The 20,940-nt window shown below is 45.7% G+C and overlaps 1 protein-coding gene across 1 annotated transcript in view; it reads right to left on the bottom strand.

The window, feature by feature from the left end:
• The window catches only part of RERE (arginine-glutamic acid dipeptide repeats), a 120,983-nt gene that overhangs the window by 42,269 nt on the left and 57,774 nt on the right, over positions 1-20,940 (bottom strand). The window contains exon 10 of the mRNA XM_017743967.1: positions 18,129-18,227. Coding sequence (XP_017599456.1) covers positions 18,129-18,227 — 99 coding nt within the window. The remainder of the gene's footprint in view (positions 1-18,128; positions 18,228-20,940) is intronic.

Here is a 20,940-nt window from a genome sequence, read left to right as displayed (position 1 = left end):
CGCCAGCAGCGCTCCCTCCTCTGCTCCTGCTCGTCCTCTCCCCAGCACCTTCCCTCGCTACAGCCACGGCCGGGGGGCACCAGCCGGGGGGCACGGCCACGACCCCCTCACGACCCCCAGCATGAAACGGTACCAGGAGATTTAAGACTAATCAAAGTGCCTTTCTCTGGAAGGGACAATCTTTCTAGAGAAGGACTTCATCCTTTCCTATGAACACCAAAATAAAAAGGCTTTTTTCCTTTCCTATAAACACCGTACACGGGTATAAACAACAAGCAAATAACAAATTCTGCCTGCAAAACTGGTAAGGGATGTTGAGTATGTGGGCCCTAGTATCCTAGGGAAAGGAGGGAAATGAGAATTCATAATTCCCTATAAAGAAACAAGCAAAAAAATAGAAGGCCTTTTCTATTCCTGTAAACACTGAGCACAGGTATAAACGAGTAAATAACAAATTCTGCCTGCAAAAAAAGATAATTGATGTTGAGTACATGGGCCCTACTATTCCAGGGAAGGGAGGGAGATGAGATTTTATAATTCCCTAAAGAGAAACGAGCCTCAAACTGGCTTCATGTAATTTGGATCACATCTTTTTGCAAACACCTGCTTGAAGGAGGTAGGCAGTGATCAGAGGCTTCCATGTTGTGAAGGGCATCAGGAATCCCAGAAAGGTTAATTCACTGCTCAAACAGCGCTCTCAGCACCTCAGCAACCCCCACCACAACCCTGGATGCGAGGGAAGAGGCTCTCCAGAACCTCCTGCTCAGGATTCTGCAGGTTTGCTCCCACAGGGATCTATCCTCACCTAACCCTGACCCTCAAAACCTACAAGACTGCAGAATTTGCCAAGAACGTGCCCAGGGGCACGGAGACGAGAATTAACCACCAGTTGTAAAGGCTTGGAGATTACACTCCCTTCCAGTGTGTGATTTACTCATACCCACCTGCTCCTTCAAAGCAGCCAACGCAGCACCCGGAATTGAAGCGTTTAAGGGGTGCCGGAGCTCCCAAACACAGAAAATTTTACTGATAGCAAGGTACCAGCCTGCAGACACAGGCAGAAGTCACGCAGGTACCTACAGAGCAGGACATTGAGTGCCCACAGAGAAAAGCTGGTCCCTAAAGCACTCATATACTCATTTTTACCATGTGAATTTTCCCGAGGAATTCTCATTATGCTGGGGTGGGTGGACCACTGCCCTGGCACCACAACCCTCTGGCTGGTGCTCTGGGCAAAGGAAGGTGGCAGCAGCAGTGACAAACACACCCCAACACCTCTCCCCACATCCCAAAGAGCAGTGCAATCCCTGTCTGCAGGAATTCACAAAGGATGGAAACCAGCTGAATGGAGAAACACCTAAAGGCAGGCACTCCAAAGGGAAATGTGGGGTGCTCTCACTCCCTGGCTCTGCCATCGATGCCTCCTGGGCTGGAACAGAGGGACGGTGCCCCTGCAGCACCACTTCACAGCACACACAGGAAAAGGTGACAGAAAAAGCTGTAGGGAATAAGGAGAAACCAGAGCTGGAACATTCCAATCAATGATGGAACAGCTCAGGGAAACAGGAGAGAGAGCGCAGTCTGGCACAAAATGAGAACACCCAACTGCCTATTCCTTATTTTGCCCAAGATGCACTTGAATTCTTAGGGGACCATTTAGTTTATTTTTTAAGATTCCTTTTAACCAAACTATCTTATATTTGGTTTGTGTTGTGATTCAACTCTATTAATAAAGCCTGTGACAAACTGTTTTCCTTTGACCCCCTGGGATGTCAAAAATCACTACTGGGAATGCAAGCCTAGCATAGAGCCCATCTAAATAACAGAATTGGAGGAACCTTGGAATGCTGTTCCAAATTTCCAAGTAGGAATGAAGTCAATCCTTCTGGGCAGTTCTGCTGTCACCTTTACTGATGTCGTGCAGCATTATCCCTGGGCCATTCAGGCACTGTGAGGTATCCAACTATAAAGGAGCTTTGTGCCTCTTGGAAAGGCAAGAGAGGGACCCTTCTTAATATACAAATAACAAAGCACACAAAAATAATTTCAGAAACTCAGACAGAAATCCTAAAGCTTAACAATTAATTTTTAAGAACATTTTCATATTTTCCTTCCTAGTCTAGTCTTCCATTAATTCATCATGTCCCATTCTCACTGCACCAAGAACAGCTACTCCTTTTCTCCAAGTCAAGCCCAACACAGACCTCAAAATGGTTTTAAATATAAAAGAACTAAATAGTTGCACACCAAATCAGAGGCGACCTGTTGCTCTCCAGTGTCTCACAAAACAGACTGCCTGACACTGATTGAATTTGCTCTCCTCTGCACAAATGACATGCACCGAATTCCACGTCCGTGTGTTAATGCTGCAGGAGATGCTGCACTGCTCACAGGAGGCATCTGGGAGCGACAACTGCCAAGCTAAAATAGCCTCACAACACAGGGTTGGGGGAGCAACGAGGCTCAGACCTATGGATAAGTTTGGATGAGAAGTGGAAGTGGCTTTGGAGCACAATGGTTTCATTTTTACAAGTACACCATTTGGATTTTTAGGACAAACATTTCAATTTTACCACTTCTGTTGAACTTTAAAAGATTGCTTATGACAGGATTCTGTCAGCATTATTGTCTGTGCTGCTCACTGAAGACAAACTGTGCCACAATTAAAAAAGTGCTGTGGATAATGAGTGCTGTGAAGCAGCTTTAGGAAATCCCATGGCTTGTGGGGCGGTCGGTGCTGACAGACGCAGTTCTGTTTTATGGAGTGGTTTCCATGGCTATTGACCAGCCCCAACACGAGGCCTCCTAATACCATTTGATAATTTGATGAAATGCATTAGATGCTGCAGCATCCTGCGTGTAAACAGGGAGCTATAAATAACCCAGGGAGAACAAGGAACAAGCGTGTTAATGTTTGCCTGTGTGTTACTTGCAGGTCCCATATTTTATCCTGAGGAACAAATCTCCTGACAAGATACACAAAGCCATTATGCTGTGCCTGACAGAGCTCAGCTGGCACGTTTGTCACGGGGCTGGCAGTGCCAGTGCAGAGCTGGGGCTGAGCTCGTGCGTCAGGGTTTCCATTATCCCGAGATTACAGCCTGGCAGGAGGAACTGGCTGCTGCAAATCCTGCACTCTGGCTGTCACTGGGAACTGAGCTCCCAGTGTGCTCCTCTACCTCCAAAACCCCAAATAAAGCTGGTGCTGAAAGCATGGACCCGTAACATCCACTGCAAAGACAACCTGTTTAATCAATGCTAGGATTTCCAACTGAAACCTGCAGAAAGGCAGCACAACTCTGATGAACCTGCAAATTCATCACTGCTACTAACGTGTCTCTTCTGAGGTGGTGCTTCAGTCGAGTTTAGACCAAATGGATTTTCTCTACGAAATTCCATGTGCTGTTTCATTCCCCTCCTATGACTTCCACCTGGGAAATGAGTGAAGAACATTGTGTAATGCAAAACATTTACAAACACACAGGGCCTTTTCTGATCTTTCTCAATCCAGGAAATAAGGATTTTATTTCTCAATCTTTCTAAAAAAAAAAAATTAAAAATAATCGCCCTCTTTAGCTTACATCCAAGAACAGCAAGTTCTTCTCTCAACCTTTTCCTTAATTCTAAGCAAATAAAATGGAAGATTTTGCTATTTTGAAAGCAATAGGTTTAGTGCGTGTCTGGAAAGGCCCAAGGTTTTCTAGGCAGATGTCAATGGAAGTTGTCACCACCTTCCATATTTAATATGCCTTTTTAAGTGTTATAATGAATATGGTAGGAAAATTAATGGGGTTTTCACAGTTAACAGCAAACAGAGGAAACAGAGGTATCCTGAGAGTTTCATTATGAAGACCCAACCTAAAGATATCAGGTGGCTCTTACACAGACCTGTGTTAGATCTTCACTCAGGCCCTGCTGCTGGGAGAACGGGGCTGCTTCCACCTCCTCTCAACTGCAGATTGTGAAAAATAGTGCAAAACACATCCTAACCCCAAATTTAGCTTTCTTTTAACAGAATCACAGAACGGTTTGGGTTGGAAGGGCCCTTAAAGATCATGCAGAAACAACCCCCTGCCATGGGCAGGGGCACCTTCCACTAGACCAGATAGATCAAAGATACTGCTCTGTTTATTTGCTCAGTTTTTTTAAAATGAAATAATTCTATTGTGTCAAGACAAAATTATCCTTTAACTTCTGTGGTAGTTTGAAAATAAAATTATGTTTTCACCAAGTTCTCTCACTCAAAGACACGGAAAACCAAAATATTTTGACGGTATTCATTAGATACCGCTCTGTATGGCAAGGCATGAATGTTCCCACTGGAAATTCACAGCCCCTCTCCAGACTGCACCCCTGGTCACCCACACATGACAAAAACCTTACACTCCCCAGGCCATCTGCCCCTGAGATCAAGTGTCCTCTATAAACAAACTGACAAGGAATAGATCAGCTGAAAGCCTCCAAGGTGCCCAACAATTTGCTCTCCCCCCTCCCAACTGGATCACTTTGTCTTCCTGAAAAATTATACTGAAAAACGAGAGCCTGCCTCGAAGTGTGGGGGATTCAACCCAAAGCTTGGTGGCAGAGGCACCTCCCAGCCTGTGCTCTGAGTACCCACAACAGCCAGAGTCATTAACAGCCTCCCTCGAGGGAATGCCAAAAGATCCTGCAATGATAATGACCCCCCTTCCATGGAGCTGCTTTTGTTGGGAACAATGGAGCTCCCATGGTACCTCTCGCTGGCTGGAAATATTGGTATTAAGTGAGCGTGAGCACAGCTGTGTGTAAATGACATATATAAACAGATTAGATTTGTGTATTTATACTGGATGCAAACACATTAATAGCACATTTGCATACCCAGTTGGCTAAATGAGATTGCATGCAGAGCAGGATTACTGGTTACAAACACATTTATTTAGAATTTTCAATAAAGTATTTATATTGCCATTCAGGAGGTCAGAGTGGATTCATCATCCTTTTTCTCCTCTTTGCCTTCTCAGACACACACAAATGCTCTTGTCAACATGCTTTGCACGGATTGCCCATCCCTCTTCACAACTAGGCTGGGAAAAGGACTCCAGCCAGCAGAAGGAGCTGAACTGAGGTCCTCAACCTAAAGGCTGCCCCAGTTTCCCCCCATTTACTTTATTGAAGGTGATGTTTCAAGGGGGTGAGAGTTCTCCATGTGACCACAGCACAAACTACTACCCAAATGCCAGTTTACAAAACTCCTCTCTCCCTCCTCTGTTTAATGCCAGGGATCAATGCAAGAGTCTGCATGAAAGGCAACATGATATTGAAGGTGACACAACAGCTCTCAGACGTTTCCAGAGCTGCAGGAGAATTCAGCTATTCCTTCACCCCAGGCCTGGAGCTGTCAGGGTGTTGCTAACCTTTTGTGCTGACCCCAGCTGTACTTTCCCATCAGGATTTTACCAGAGCTATTTTTACAAAGAGAGAGATTTCAGGTTCACCCAAAGCACCAGGCAAAGCTTCGATTCCCGTTCTGCACTGTACCTGTGTCTGTGAGGGAGTCTCGATGGGAAAGAGAAAACAAAACAGGAAAAGGAAAAAAAAAATCAATTATGTCTAAACGAGGAGCTTTCTGTTTGCTCTAATTGCACCCTGATTATCGGCTCCGGGCTGTGCATCCCGCATAAAATGCTCCCAAGCCCTCCATTCCAGGCGGCTCCCGTTAAAAGCCCCGGCGCTGCCCCCGGGTCCCTGCCCGGCCCCGCGATAAATCATCCCCGACCTGCTCCGAGAGGCACCGGGCTTCGGCCCGGGTTGCCAGGCAACCTTGTGCGGCAGGGATGCAGGGATGGATGCAGGGACGGAGGGATGGAGGGATGGGAGCTGCTGACAAATGTCCGAGGGCTGCACTGACAGCCTGGTCCCGGTGCCTCCCCGCCCCTGCTCCGGGCGCGACTGCACAATCCAACTCCAAAGGCTTTTGTGAGGAACACGCGCTCCCTGCTCCATTCCACTGCCGGCTGTTACCGGGAGGCAGCGATCACCCGGCAGCGATCACCCAGCGTATGGCAGCAGAAATGTGATCCCCTAAACGAGATAAACTCAGAAACCCGACCCGAGCCCAGCCCGCAGTGCCACGGCAGCAGCTGATGCTCGGATCAAACCCTGCCTGGGCATTAAAGCAACAGCAGGAAAAAAGGAAACCTGACTTTCCTTTTCGGCAGCTCTGGAAGGGGTGGTGGATAAACAGCCTTGACTCCTGGAAGAACAATTCCTGGATTATTCCAGGCATTATCAGTGATGTCACTGCCGATGGTCCCACATTTCAGCAGGGGCTGAAGAGGCAGGCAGAGATGAACCCTCTTGTTTGAGACCTGCTCCGTTTGCAATTTCCTCTTTTCCACTAACAGGAGAGCGGGAAGAGGAGGCATTCCCTTTTCCAAACCAACGGCACCGCACAGAGGGGCGAGTGGCAGGAGGACCTTCCAAAGGGAGCAACAAGTGCTGGGCCTCCCTCGGGACTGTCCTCCAACAGCAGCCCGGACAGGCAGCTCCTCATTCCATTCATCAAAATCACTTCCACCAGCAAGAAATCCAGTTGGCCAACCCAGGCTCATATTGAAATGCCCAGGACAGAGCTTGTGCTGACAGACAGATCCACCTGTGCAGGTGGGACAGGCGGATCCAAGTCTGGCAGCATCCAGCTGCTCTCCCCGGGCAGCTGCCCTGCCCTCATCTTCACGAAGCTGTGGCAAGTGAAGCAGCTTTCACACAGCGAGTCCCAGGCTCACCCCTCGGGTGGGCACCAACCTTAAGCCCCCCCAAACTGGAGACTGCCCTCACTGACTTCAAAAAAGAGCTTTCAGTCTATCAAACGTTCTCTGTCTCCTGCAATCAACAGTTTTTCAGTGTTGAAAACAAAGCTAAAGTGATTTGAGTGTGTTTTTACATAAAGGATTTTTTAAAGGTGCCTTCTAAGAGTTAAACACAACAAAGGTCTGGCACTTTCGTGACCCAGAAAAGCAAAACAATGTGCTGCTGACAAGAGACAACAGAAAGCTTTTGATTATACTTCAGATTGCCTTTTCTGTACACAAAGAGATTAATTTCTGATTGTTATTTTAAACTGCTGTTAAAATGCTAATATACAAAAAGCCTTCTTGTACATCAAAACGAAAGAGCAACTAAAAAGCAAGAGCTGGATATGTTCCTTTTCAAGGACATGCTTCCTTTCCCCCATGGCATCTCAAAGTACCTCCCTTTAAAACAGGTAAGTAGAAGAAATTCAGCACTCAACCTGCAAACTTCAAGCTAAATAGAAGAAGCAAAAAGCTATTTGCTTTCATTTCTTAAACTTCTGTTCACCCAGACTTGGTACAAGTGCATTTTCTAAAGCGATAATTCACAGTTCCAATTGTTGTTGGGTTTTTTGAACATGATGGAACCAGTCACGGTACAGGATCCAAAAGCAGGGATAAAGATACATCCAAGCAGTGAGAAAGAGAGCACAGCACTGTCCTCCCAGACCCCCTCTCCTCCTGAGCAATGGTTCTCATCCATCAGCTGGGAATACTGACCTTTTTCTTTCCTCACATACTCTGAATCCCAGAAATACAGTCCCACTCAGGCTTTCTCCTTAAACATCAGAACATTGCCTTTTTCTCTATCTCTTCCAGCAGAAAATCCTCTTTCTGTTACACAGACCATACAAAGTGCAGCAAATGCACATCCACTGTTATGCAAGGCTGGAGTTGACTCTAACTGGGACATTTTTGGTCCTTTTGGTCCATTTGAAACACCAAGCACAAAAAAGCACCACTCAGACCACCGGAAATATCCTGTGTGATCCTTCAAGGCTCAAACACAGCGTTTCCAGGGGAAGTTCCTTACTGCAGAAATGCTGTTCCCTTGGGATTTCAACCATTATTGTCAATTACTCTGGAGGCAGTTTCTGCTCAAACACGGATTTTAATGCAAATGGCAGAAGGAAACAAATAAAAGCACTTCAAGAGCCCCCAGACTTTGGAGCAATGAACAAATCCAAGAATAATGAGACAAAATGCAAATTATCCCTCTAGAGAGGCAGGTATTTCTGTAGGTGCCTTCCCAGGTAAATCATTAACAGAGGGGCTGTGACTGCAGCGATGCCCAGGATGGAATTCAGGCACTCAGATACAAATTCCAGTTTTTGACCCTCGCCAAAATGACACCAGGCAACCTCTGGAAACTCCCTAAATTCCTCTCAGAGTAAGTCTGCCACTGGCTGCAGTGGAGTGAAGAGACACCTGAGTGTGCAAAGAAGAAATACTGGTGATGGCAAAATCAAATTCCAGGCTGAGGGACACATCCTCAGTGAGGGAGAGAACGGGGCCAGTTGTGGAAAAGGGACCACAAATAAGAGAGGAAATGATTAAAGATTTGAAAATGAAGGACCAGAAATGCAGCTGCAACAAAGGTGAACACTGGAAAGGAAACCTTGAAGGTGGATATTGGGGAAGGGAGGCAAGGGAGAAGTGGTGTTGAGACTGGGATTACCTCCCCAGACACGTAGAACTGGACAATACCTCCCATAACAGATAAATGAAATATACACCCTAATAAACCAGAGGTGCCCTCTTTGCCTTCCCCAATTTGTGGCAAATGGGATGTTTGATTTGAGCGCTGAAGTTATTCCAGAGCAGTGGAGGGGAATGTGCTGCCATGTCATTTATCAGCTCCTCTAAATGCATAAAGCCTGGCTGATCAATCTCCCCACGCAGCCTAAAAGCCATATAAATCTGAGGGATGCTGTGAGAGGGCTGGGGGGAGGAGGGAAGAACAAAAGGATAGGGAAACCCACGGTGGAGCAAGCACAGGGGTAGCAGGGGAGGTGTCAAGAGGCCGTAAAAGCTGAAGCACAACCACAAAGCCAAAAGCTCTGCGAGCCCTCACCACAGAACAGTCAAAACCACGAGGCACAAAGTACAAAACCAACGCTGGGCAGGAGCAGCGAGCAGCAGTTTTTAAGTGCAGCCTCCTGGGCAGAGATCGGCACTGTGACACAGCTCTGAACACGGGGAAAGGAGAGGGAAGCTCCCCACGGGCAGGGAGGGCTGGGCACGGCACCCACGGCACTCCGGGCTCCCAGGAGCTGCTCGGGGCTCAGCGGGGCCAACCGGGGCCGTCTGTGAAGGGCTCAGAGTGGAGCTCCTCAGTGGCCAAGGAACAGACCCCAGCTTTCTCCCACAGCCACATCTGAGTCTCCTTGCAGCTCATACAAAACCCCTCACGCTGGCTCTGCGAGCAGCATGGGGCCAGGCTCGGCCAGGAAGCCTTTCCAGCTCCAGCGGAATTCACAGAATCCTGGAATGTCCCGAGCTGGAAGGGACCCTCAGGAGCATTGATCCAACTCTGATCCCTGCCCAGAACACCCCAGCAATCCCACCCCGTGCCTCCTGGAGCTCTGGCAGCCTCGGGCCTTGCCCATTCCCTGAGGAGCCTGGGCAGTGCCCACCACCCTCTGGGGAAGAACCTTTTCCCACTGTAAGCGCACCCGCGGCACTCCGGGCTCCCAGGAGCTGCTCGGGGCTCAGCGGGGCCAACCGGGGCCGTCTGTGAAGGGCTCAGAGTGGAGCTCCTCAGTGGCCAAGGAACAGACCCCAGCTTTCTCCCACAGCCACATCTGAGTCTCCTTGCAGCTCATACAAAACCCCTCACGCTGGCTCTGCGAGCAGCATGGGGCCAGGCTCGGCCAGGAAGCCTTTCCAGCTCCAGCGGAATTCACAGAATCCTGGAATGTCCCGAGCTGGAAGGGACCCTCAGGAGCATTGATCCAACTCTGATCCCTGCCCAGAACACCCCAGCAATCCCACCCCGTGCCTCCTGGAGCTCTGGCAGCCTCGGGCCTTGCCCATTCCCTGAGGAGCCTGGGCAGTGCCCACCACCCTCTGGGGAAGAACCTTTTCCCACTGTAAGGTGTGGAGCTTCCCTCCGGATCAAGTCCTTATTGCTGTCAAATTCCTTTCATGGCACTATAATCATTAGCTCTACTAGCACTGCTGTCCTTGTAACTCATTCGGGATCCGGGATGGATGCAGAAAATGATGAATATTTAGTCCCTATTCATCTACTACAGAAGCAGCCTATTATCAAACAAGTGACACCTTTACAAACTTAAATTAAATAATGGCTCCCATGGAGGATTCCGAGCCCCTAACAGGATGGCAAGTGATTTAAGTAACATAAAGCTGAGCAACTGGTGATGGATCACGGTTTTCCATGCGCTCTGTTACAGCCTGTAATAGAACAAATGATCATTTTTCAGCCTAATTGAATGTGGCCGCCCTGCTCGTACACAGAAGAGACAAAGCTTGATAATTTGCTTCATTAAAATGCATTTTTATGTCATCGGAAAGATTTTAAAAAAAAATTGGTTCTGTTGATAGGGAAGATTAGAAAAATAGAATTTGTCATGCAAACAGCACTTGCAAATGAGGTGTATTTTGGCATTCATACTGCTTATGTTGTGCAAGAAAGATAAGCCCTGAGCACTAAAGCACACAAAGCATCCACATTGTGACAGTAATCAACATTTCTTCAATAGGAATTATGTCACTACACTCATTTGAAGAGCATTTTGTCATTTGCTGCTGCAATGGCCACTGGGCCAGACTAAATAGTTCTCAGCTAAGCTGTTGGGCAGAACACAGAGAATGCAGTGACATTCAGAAAGTTTGGGGGTTTGGGGCTGTCAGCCTCTGTGTTCAAACAAAAAATCAAAGTCAAGACTCAGACAGAGACCCAAACTACCAGGGAAAAAAAAAAATTGAAAAATCAAATATCATCTTGTCAAGTTGCAGACAACGCTGTCATCTGTCTGCACTTGCTTTGTTTTAGGGGTTGGAGTTTTTGTGTTTGTAAAGCAATCTTGTTAGGAACAGCAACTTGCCATTCAGACAGCAAACAACTCCTCCAAAATAAAACAGACATTTGCCACGTCAAGTAATCCATTCCGAGGCTCAGTGAGTTTAATAACGTGTAATTCCAACATAAGCATTTGAAAAAGAAACACTTCTACCTGTATCAACTTGGACTAAGCCAAAATCACTTGGAAGGCAGCTGCAGATTTCTATCATACACGTAACACAGAAAAATATCAAAGCACTTAATTATTTGTTACTATATTCCAATTGCACTTTTAGGTGTTGAGGAGGTGAGGATCCTGTACATATATTAAATTTCTTAACACCTGCAAGACAGATAAACTCAAGCAAACTACTGAAATGACAGCACTGAAGTAGCCTTAAATCAACCCAAGAGCTTTGGATGGTGCCATTAATAAAAGCCAACAAACCAGTCACCCCTCATTAACTATTAGAAAAAGCGAACTTTAAATCACACTATTTATAGCACTTCCAAAACACCACCAACAAAAAATACCTGAAAACGGGTAGGTATCCAGCATTTCTTCTATTTAAATTATAAAACCATTTTCAAAAGCATGAAGAAACTCATACAATCCTAGAAGTTGGGGTAATGCACACCAACGAGCATCAGGCAGAAATCCCTCTCAGGTAATTTACTGTATTTGATTCAGAATGGGCAGCAAACTGTGAAATGTATCTTATGGACACCAGCAGCCTTTTAAAAGCCAACCACAGCATTAATGAGTGTAGATTATCTTAACAAATTCAATTTAGAATTTGGAAATTAAGTTATGTACAAAGAAATGGGGAGTAAATAAATCAGTTTTACAATTAAACCAAGATGTAACCTCCCACCCCCAAAATTCAGACACAGGGCAAAGAGGTTTCACCACAACCACCAGAGGTGAATTACAATCCCTCCCTCTGTTCTCTTGCTATGACAAAAGCATTAAGCTCAGAAAATCCTGACTTTTGATGATCCCTGTACTCCCAGCTGCTCTTTAGAATGTCATGACTCAGTTTCCTTTTGGAGAAGAACAGGATATAGCAGGAGGTTATATTTAACCCAGATTCCGGATCCCTGAGCAGATAAAATCTGGATAAAAGGTCAGGGCGTTGTGGGCAGGAGCTGTGCCAGTGACAGGACATCACCCAGAGGGTCCAGGCAGGAACCCGGGGTTGTTCTGTCCCCAGCACAGGGCCCCGGCTCTGTTCCAGCTGCACAGCTCCTGCTCTGTCCACGGCGCTGGCAGAGACCCACGGACACTGAACTGACTCCTGCTGCTAAGGAACATCGAGGGACAGCTCCTTTGGCCCTCTCCATTTATAAAACCACCACTCTGCCCTCTGGGAGGACAAATGCAATCCCTGACATCCCCCAGCGCCCGTTCCCATGTTTGAATGAACACACAGAGATGATGGAGAGCGCCAGGAAGTGCAAGTGAGCTCCATTTTTAAGATGCCCTTGGAAATGAGATGAAAAACACGGTTCCGACAATCAACCACTGGCGTATTTATTAATCTTCCAAGCAGCAGATCCCTTCCCCTTGGCAACAGGGAGCTGAGGGGATGTGCTGCTGGATTGCAGACCTGGCTCTGGAAAACACACCAGCACCTACGGAGGGATGGTTTGGTGTGTGCTGGAGCTGCAGCTGGAGTTTCGCTTCCGTCCCACACAGAAACAGCTCTGGAGCCGTGGCTCCCGGCCAGGGCAGAGCTGGTGTGTTATTTTTTGGGATCAGCAACACGGTAAGTGCTTAATAGTTAAAATATTCCACATGGAAGGCAGAGAGACAGCGAATCAAGAGGCATATGGCAATTCAACAAACCCCAAAATGATATTGTAAAGGCAACAGCAACTGCTCTGGCAGCTGGGCAGAGATCGGCATCAGGGAAAGCAGTGAAATCACCCATTCTGAAGCCAAGGTCACTGACGGGATTTATAGATTTATCCCTGAAGAGCCTTTGCTGAACATGAAATGCTGAAATAATTTTTTTTTAATCTCTCCCCCCGCCCCTTTGGGCTCCCTCATTTGCTGGAGGCTTTTAAAATTCATTCCTTTTCACAGCTGGTTAAACAATGGAATCTTTTGGCAAACTAAAAGGACAGAATTGATTGCCCTACACAAACTTTTCTGCACGTATAATTGATTTTTAATTCACTGCCTTATTTCCAAAAGGACTTGACAATAAACTCGGTGCTGCATGTGCAGTATTGATCCCTTTCAACGAGGGCTTGGATCAAAGACTGATGCAAGTTAATCACAAACAAAAGATTGTTATCTTTCATCTAGGAACCTGTGTTTAAACTAAATTCCCCTTTTTGAGCTGTAATACACCCTGTCTTTTCTAGCTGTACTGCACCTTAGCATTTTGTAAACCTGCCAGCTGCTCAGTAACTATAATTTTATGCAACCTTTAAATAACAACTTTTTCCCCCAAGCAGAATAATTTCATCCTTCATTGGTCACTTTTGACTGTGAGGGCTGATGGTTCTTTTCCACTCTGAGTTCTTAGAATAAGACACAAACAAGACCTTCCCACACGTGCTTAAACGAAAATCTTATTTATTCTTAAAACACAGGTCCTACAAGGCCACGGCAATTTGAGTTTGGAGTTTTTTTATCTCTAGTGCTCAGCTAAGTTTCAACTGTTACTGATTAACGGACTTGCAAATGTGGCTGGATTGCTAAATTCCAGAAAAAGTTCATTTAGTGGGACTGTCACTCCACTGGGAAGCTGCAATGTTTATTTTTTGTGGGTAAAACAATAAAACTAAGCAGTAACTGGTGTCTTAACCTTCCAAGCCCACTCCTGCAAAGCTGCTCAGCTTTTCCAGTATCCCTTGATGATTTTTTTCCACTCGACTATTCCAGAGGCTCTGTTTCAATCTGGCTCTGAATTTGATTTTCTATAGCTGCCACATAATCAGTAAATAAAATTCATGGTATTTTTGCCCCAGTAAGCAGCAGCTCTGTCTCCCAGCATATCTGAAGAGCCTTGGCTTCACAGGAGGGAGCCATGAGAGCAATGTTTTCATGAGCACACACTCCAAAAAGGGCGGATGGGAGACATTTGAGGATGATTCCAGGCAAAGAAGCCAAGCAAATAAGTCTGTGGGTTTTGCATAAGTAATTCCTTGACCTGCCACGCTGGATTACAAACACTTACAAACATATTAGGAAAGTAGTTTGCTGTATCTTATCATTTCTGGCAGAAGAATCTCCACTTGTATTTTATGATAAATGAGTTTAAGCTGAAGCCAGGTGTGGATATTTTAAAATTTATGAACTTGTAAATTGATGTACATGGCCAATTAAGATTTAGCACCAGCAAGGATTAACTACCCCTGCACATAAATTGAGGAGGTTGTTTGAATGGAGGTTGTTTACCTCAACTACTTGACATCAAGAGCAATGTAAAATATTTAAAAGGCAGAATATTTCAAGATAAAAGGCAGTTATCAGGGATGTCACGGGGTGGCATTGACAGTTCTGCACAGAGATGCACACGGTGAAAAAACCTTCCTAAGGAACACTTGGCAACTTCCTTTAGAGAATTTAACACGGATGGAACAAAGTGTAGAGGAAAAGGGAGGAATTGCCCAATAAAGAATGTTTAAGTACTGCTTCACCCAGATCTTCTTTAACTTTGGAAGACACAGCCCCGAGCTCCAAAGGTGCTTCAATTAAGCCTCACCAGTGCTGTTCATAATCAACATCTGAATGCTAATCAGGAGCACAGTTCCATGCAGGAGAGCATCCCTGTGCAATAAACTGCAGCAGAGCAGCACCAAACTCTGCCTGTAGCAAGCATGCATAAGTAAACAGAATTAATAACTACCCAAGTGTGGATGGGTGACTTAATCTGTTTCGATTAGATGCAGCTCAGCCCCGGGCCTTTGTGGTATTTAAAATGTGTTCATCATGTTTAATTAAAAACCTAATAAACTGCAGGTTCCTTTAGTTCTGATGCGCATTTCTCTCTCCTGTAAGCCCTATTGATTTCGCTAGAACTTTGGATAAAGAGAGAGAAAAAAGCACATTCTGAATGAAGAGATAAAAAGGTGAGGCAGAATCAGAGCTGTTGGGTGAGGAACAGTCAGAATCAGCTGCTCTCCTTCCACATTTCCAGTACGTGAAGCACCCCAGACAGAAAACCTTTCCATTAGGTTACCAGAACTAACGATGCCCACTGTACCCTGTATAAATTACAGCTCTTTGATAGGTTATTGATCTGAAATGGGAGCTCGTTTTTGGAGCTGGAGCAAGCGCAGGGTCAGAATTGTACTGAACATCACTGAAGTATAAAAGCAATTTTGCAGAGAAGATTTTGTCCCAAGATGTGGAAATTTTATAAGGACAATTTGTCTTGGGAGATGTTCCCACAGAAACCACAGCAGGGAATGTGGATGTTCAGGTTAACCTCAGCTGAAGAAGTTCATGTTCCTGGTTCCAGATGTGGGATCTGTGGGAAGGACCCAACTCTACCATGAGGGCAAGCCCCAGAGGAAACAGAGGCACTGTCAAATTCAGCTCACGGTTCCAAACTCCACTCCCACGGCAGTTCTGAAGCATTTCCAGGTGGAGAAGAACCGAGCAGCACCATTCCATCCCTGGGGGGGTCTCTGCCTGCCTGCATCCGAAATGCCACACCTGGCAAAGGGACATTTTTTGAGGTGACCACGAGGTGCAGAGCGCTCTCACTGCTCTGACATCCTGTGCTGGGTTTGAGTGGAGATTTAAACCTGTAAGAGGCACCAGTTGTATCAAAACAAGACAACTTTGCTCCTGGCTTCTCCCCAAATAATCCCTCTCCTCCACCCTGCTTTCCATGGAAGCTGCAGCCCCTCAGCACCAGGTGATGCTGCTGGAGGTTGGTGTGTGCTCAGAACGGGCCTCAATCAGGCATTAAATGTGACAATTGCTCCAACTTGCCCACAGAAGTGAATTCATGAGCATTACAAGAGAAGCCAAGCCCTGCCCATCAAATCTCTGCTGGAAATTGATGTTGTCAGGTGGGGAAGGAGCCTTTACAAACAGGAAACAGCTGCTCAGAGCTGCCCGTGCACACACCAGCGCAGGAGGTTCTTCAGCCACTCTCACAGGCAGTGTGCAAGACTGGCTCTCACTCTGTGCCTCTGAATTTACATACTGGGATAAAAAAAGGTTTAAAAATAGCCACAGGTTCAGAGACACGAGGGAGACAACAAACCTCTGTCTTCATATTTACACAGCCCTCATGTAATTCAATCAGTGGCCAATTTTACTCTCTATTTAATTCCATCCAAACATCTGCAACCACATCAGCAGCAGTAAAAATAACACAACTCCCATCCTTTGTTTTAATCAGGTCTGATGCTGCCAAGCAGCTCCTACCTCACAGTTCGGTCAGAGGCAGCAGAGCTGTTCTAATGAAAAACAAAGGCTTTGTCTTTGGGCAGCTGAGAGTCCACAAAAGAAGTTTAAAACATGGTACTACTACTCCTACTACTATTATTATTATTATTATTCAGGTTAACTGACCAAAGCTCTGTATCTGGTGTGGGATCTGCTTATTTATCCAATTGCAAAACTTAAGTAAACATTTGCTGGGCTGCAAGAAGAGATTAATTACAAGTCTAGCCCAAATAAGGCCAGGGATTGGACCTGGGTCTTCATTTCCCTCAGAACTGTCTCTCTGGGATTCTCAGCCCACCACATCACTGGAGGCTCCATCACTTGCCACCCTGAGATGAAGGGGACACACAGAGTTAAGGCTGTCACCACAATTTAATTGTTTTGGCCAGACTTAGGGTTTGACACGTCAGAATTTTCTGACAAATACTTCATTGCAGAATTCCTATGGCAGCTTTAGCACCCTGTGGATCACGCAGAGTTCTCCTGAATTTCACAGAGCCAGCAATAAGGAAACTTCCCTTTCAAGTTTCCAAAATGCAGCACAGCTGCTTTAGGCTGAAGCTGTCTGCAAGCTGCAGGGACCAACAGGCTCTGAGGCTGTGCAGGTGGAGCTTTGCTGTCTATAAATAAGAGCACAGTTTGATCTTTGGCTCTGCCCAGGCTGGAGGGCTGCCAAATGTTTCTGGAAACTTGGATGGAGCAGACCAAGAACAAATATGATAAAATGAGCTGGGGCTGACAATGATTTATAGAGTCAGTGATCATTACTCTGTGCTCACAGGCTGCACTTTTGCAGTAATGCTTCACTTTTCAATAAACTTTGGTTTTGCCATTGGTAAGGCTCGACTCTCTCTCATTTAACGTGGGTTGATCATCAAAACCCCCGAGTGCAGCAGCTCCAGCACTCACAGCTCAGGGCAGCTGATGGAAAAAAATGAAGAGAGGGTAAAAAAGCTACACAGGGAAAAAAAGAGGCATGCTGGCACAATTTACCCCTGGATGTATGCAGAGAGCACAGGCTGAAGCAATCTCAACCCAAACTTACCAAACACAGGGCAGAGCACTCCAAGGATTTGTTCCAGCAGTCAGTTCCCAACACAAACCTCCCTTTTGTGACAAGATAAGTGCAGAACTTATCAGGAGAGCGTGTCCCAGGCTCTGTGCTCCCGCCCTGGCATCGCTGCCAGGCCAGCACAGGATCCTCCCTCCTCCCTCCCTCCCTCCCTGGCTCCAGGCAGCCACAAAGGTTCTTTGTTGGGCCTGGGACCAGCCCCGAAGAGGGGCTCTAGGCAGGCCCAGCCCTCCTCGAGCTCCTGCAGGGAAGGTTTAAATGAGGAGAGAGCAGAGCACACATCAGTCACTGCAAGAACTCCCTGAAAGCCTTGCAGAGAACCTCCAGCTCAAAAAATCTCTCCAGCCATTGCCTGAATAATTAAAACCACTAAGAGACAGTGAAAGTTTCCTCCATTAATCAGTTCTATTTTCTAACACCAATGCCAGCTTTATTAGTAGCTTAACAAGATCACATTTTTATTTTTGTTTACTTCTTTAAACACTTCACCAATTAACCAGCTGAAAAATTGACCCACTCAAGGGAAAAAAAAAAAAAGATCAATGAAACTTTTCTCCTGTCACTTTTCCATGAGCAATTCTGTCTTGCACTGGAACAGATTTTTTCATTTACATACCCATGTATTTTCATTTATACACCCATGTATGTGCATTTTTATTTACACACCCGCCCTCTTCTTGCTCATAAAGATAACCTCTTTAGGAAAAAAACAAACCATAAAAAAGCAAGAGAAGCAACGTGAACTCTAAAGGCTGGAGGAGATAAATCATTTCCTACCACTTCATCTTCAGTCCAACACTTCTCAATCAGCTTTGGCACAGGTTTCTTCACCAAGCGCTGCAGGGCTTTTCCAGCATCGTAGTTACTTTCATGTAGCTGAAAAATAAAGAAGACAAATAGATCATTCAAAGGAATTAGCAGTGATCTGATATTGGAGGGAAAAAAACCACTACAAGGAGCCACATGAGATGTTCTCTGCCTAATTATTTTTACTGTTGATGTATGAAGTGAAATTTAACCAACCTGAAGGGTAACTGAGGTTTTATCAGTAGAAGAAGCAGCATTAAACCAAGCAGGCATTCCCCTTCCTTCCTCAACCTGTCCCAGGTAATGCTGAAGCCAAAGTCACACTGCTCCCTTCTACTCACGGGGCTCAATGTGATGTCAGCCATGATAAAACAAAAATTAATACATTATGGGTTATACTTCACACAAATTGGCTGAAATCTCCTGTCGTCAGCAAGAACAGATCTGAACTGCTGAAGGTGCTCTTCCCCCTCCACCAAGTTACTGGGGCATTCATTAGTTTTGAATACTTAGGGGAATTTTAAAGGAAAAAAAAAAGTACTTCTAAAAAGAAAAGGTCACTCCTGGGCACAGAGCTCTGCTGTTACTTGCAGTGTGTTTTTAGAACAAACACAAATGTTCCTTAACTGGCAGCCTGAACTCTTTTTTTTCCTCAACAACAAACTAAAACAACAATACAAACAGGGTATTTGTTTCTGCAGTGAGACGAGTGCTTGAAGAATAGAGAGTGGAAAAGAAAGAAAACTAAGAGTGGTTTTCTGTTAATTTCCAGCTTTTATTTGGCACCTCTGGGGAGGTTACAGGCACTGGGTGCAGTCATTAATTCCCTGCAACAATGCAGGGTAACCAAAACCAACAATGCTCCAAATTCCAAAAATCCATTTCCCTGGTCCCCCTTCCAGCCCTGGCTCTGGGAGGTGCCAGCACAGCAGAGCCACCAGCAGCCCTGCCTGTCCCTGCCTGGCACGGGAGCATCCCCTGGGCACAGCTCCTGCTTCCAGCCCTGGAATTCCCTGGGGACACCAGGGGATGGGTGTAAACCTGGCCTGAAGGGGAACAGGGACCTCAGCCCCCCTCACCTGAGCCCTGCTCAGAGCCCAGCCTGCAGTGCCAGCCCTCACTGCTCTGCTCAAACACCAAAACTGCCTGAAATAAAACCTACAACAAAAAAATTAGTTCTAAGGCTCCTGTGGTATGCAGTGCCTACTTACAGGCATGAAAATAAGATGTTGCCTTTTCTGCTGGGTACATATTAATTCTCCTCCTTGTTTGCACTCCAGCACTGGGAACAAATCCATCTCAAAGAAAAAAGCACTGTTTGTTTTGCCAGCTCACCTTGCAAATGGTTCTTTTCTGTGCGTGCCACTACCTATAAGATTTTTCACTTAGGAAATGTGACAGTGCTGAGGAGAATGGTGCTTCTGTTTCCCTCCCCCTCTGCTCCCTCCCAAAACATGAGGAATGCCAAAGCCTCATTGTAACTTGGAGGGCATCTTTATTTTGCCTCAAGGACAACACGTGTTTTTCCCTGGCAGCTCCACTGCCCAAGCAGCTCAATCTGAAAAAAAAAAAAAAAAAAAAAAACCCACAAAAAAAAAAACCAGACAAGCCCAGAAAGAACAGCCTGGTCTGAAAGGCAACTACTCCAGAAAAATAAAAGTTTACAGGCCAGCAAGGGTGTCTCACATCAGCAACAGAAAATATGAGCATTAACTTTTGACCAAGCAATTACATTAATACCAATCCCAAACCCCATCAGCACAGACGTGACAGAAGAGCCATGGAACAGAGAAGAGCCATGTGAAAACATGCTACAGGCTTAGAGTCTCCTGAAAAACGTTACTTTTAGCAGGTGGGAGGGGAAAAATATGTTTCATAAATGCCAGGAGTAGGATAATGCAGCAGAAAGGAAAAATATTTTCTCTGAGTGCTGGAGTTAAATTTACATGTTCCAGTCTGGCTCATTCTCTGCTTTTCACTTTCAGTTATTTAATATATCTGAGCGCTTTATTGGCAAGATTCAAATATATAAATAACAGCTAATGATGACTGCCTCTGGTTTCATTAACTTCTGCTTTAACTTCTCCAGGTATTTCTACAACACTGGATCATTGTCCAGTCAGCCAGAGAATCTCCATTTTTAGCATTAACTCTGCCATCCAAATTTGGCACCACCGTGACATTTTATCTATGAACAACTGCAACAAAGGGAACCACCACAAATGCACCTTAAAACAGAAAATACAGCAACTTCTGCATCACTGGACAGGATTAAAGAAAAAGTCTGAATGTGCACATGTCCAAAAGCCTCCTTTATATTGCTATTAAAGAAAGCCAGGTCCCAGGGAAGGGATTTTACGATCAAGTCTGCCCATTCCCACAAGGTTCCCAGTTCCTACTCCAGCCCCTGAGCAGAGATGCCATTTCTGTCTGGGTGATGCTGCAAATAAATTCTCTTTTGGCATGGCTCAGCTGTCAGGCACCTCCAGTCTGTAATGAACCCATGAATTACATCTTGCAGCTCTGACATCTCTGGGCTTGCTCATCAAAATATTGTTCTTCAATTGTAATTTATAACTTAATTTAAATGTCCCTTTCCTGTGACCTTTTTAGAGCAGAGTGGCATTGCATCTGGCAGCTCCTGCTCCAGCAAGGCTTCCGTTGGCAATTACAGCCATTATGACCTCCCTTGAAAAGCCCAGCTCAGTGAGGTTGCATCCAGGACTCAGGATAAAATAATTGCAATCCATTAAGAACAGTGAGATCCCAGAGCCTTTTTCTC

Source organism: Corvus brachyrhynchos, unplaced genomic scaffold (assembly GCF_000691975.1).
Source record: "Corvus brachyrhynchos isolate BGI_N302 unplaced genomic scaffold, ASM69197v1 scaffold68, whole genome shotgun sequence".
Lineage (NCBI taxonomy): Eukaryota > Metazoa > Chordata > Aves > Passeriformes > Corvidae > Corvus > Corvus brachyrhynchos.
The sequence above is the reverse complement of the archived record's forward strand: the minus strand, read 5'-3'. Positions and strand labels throughout refer to the sequence as shown.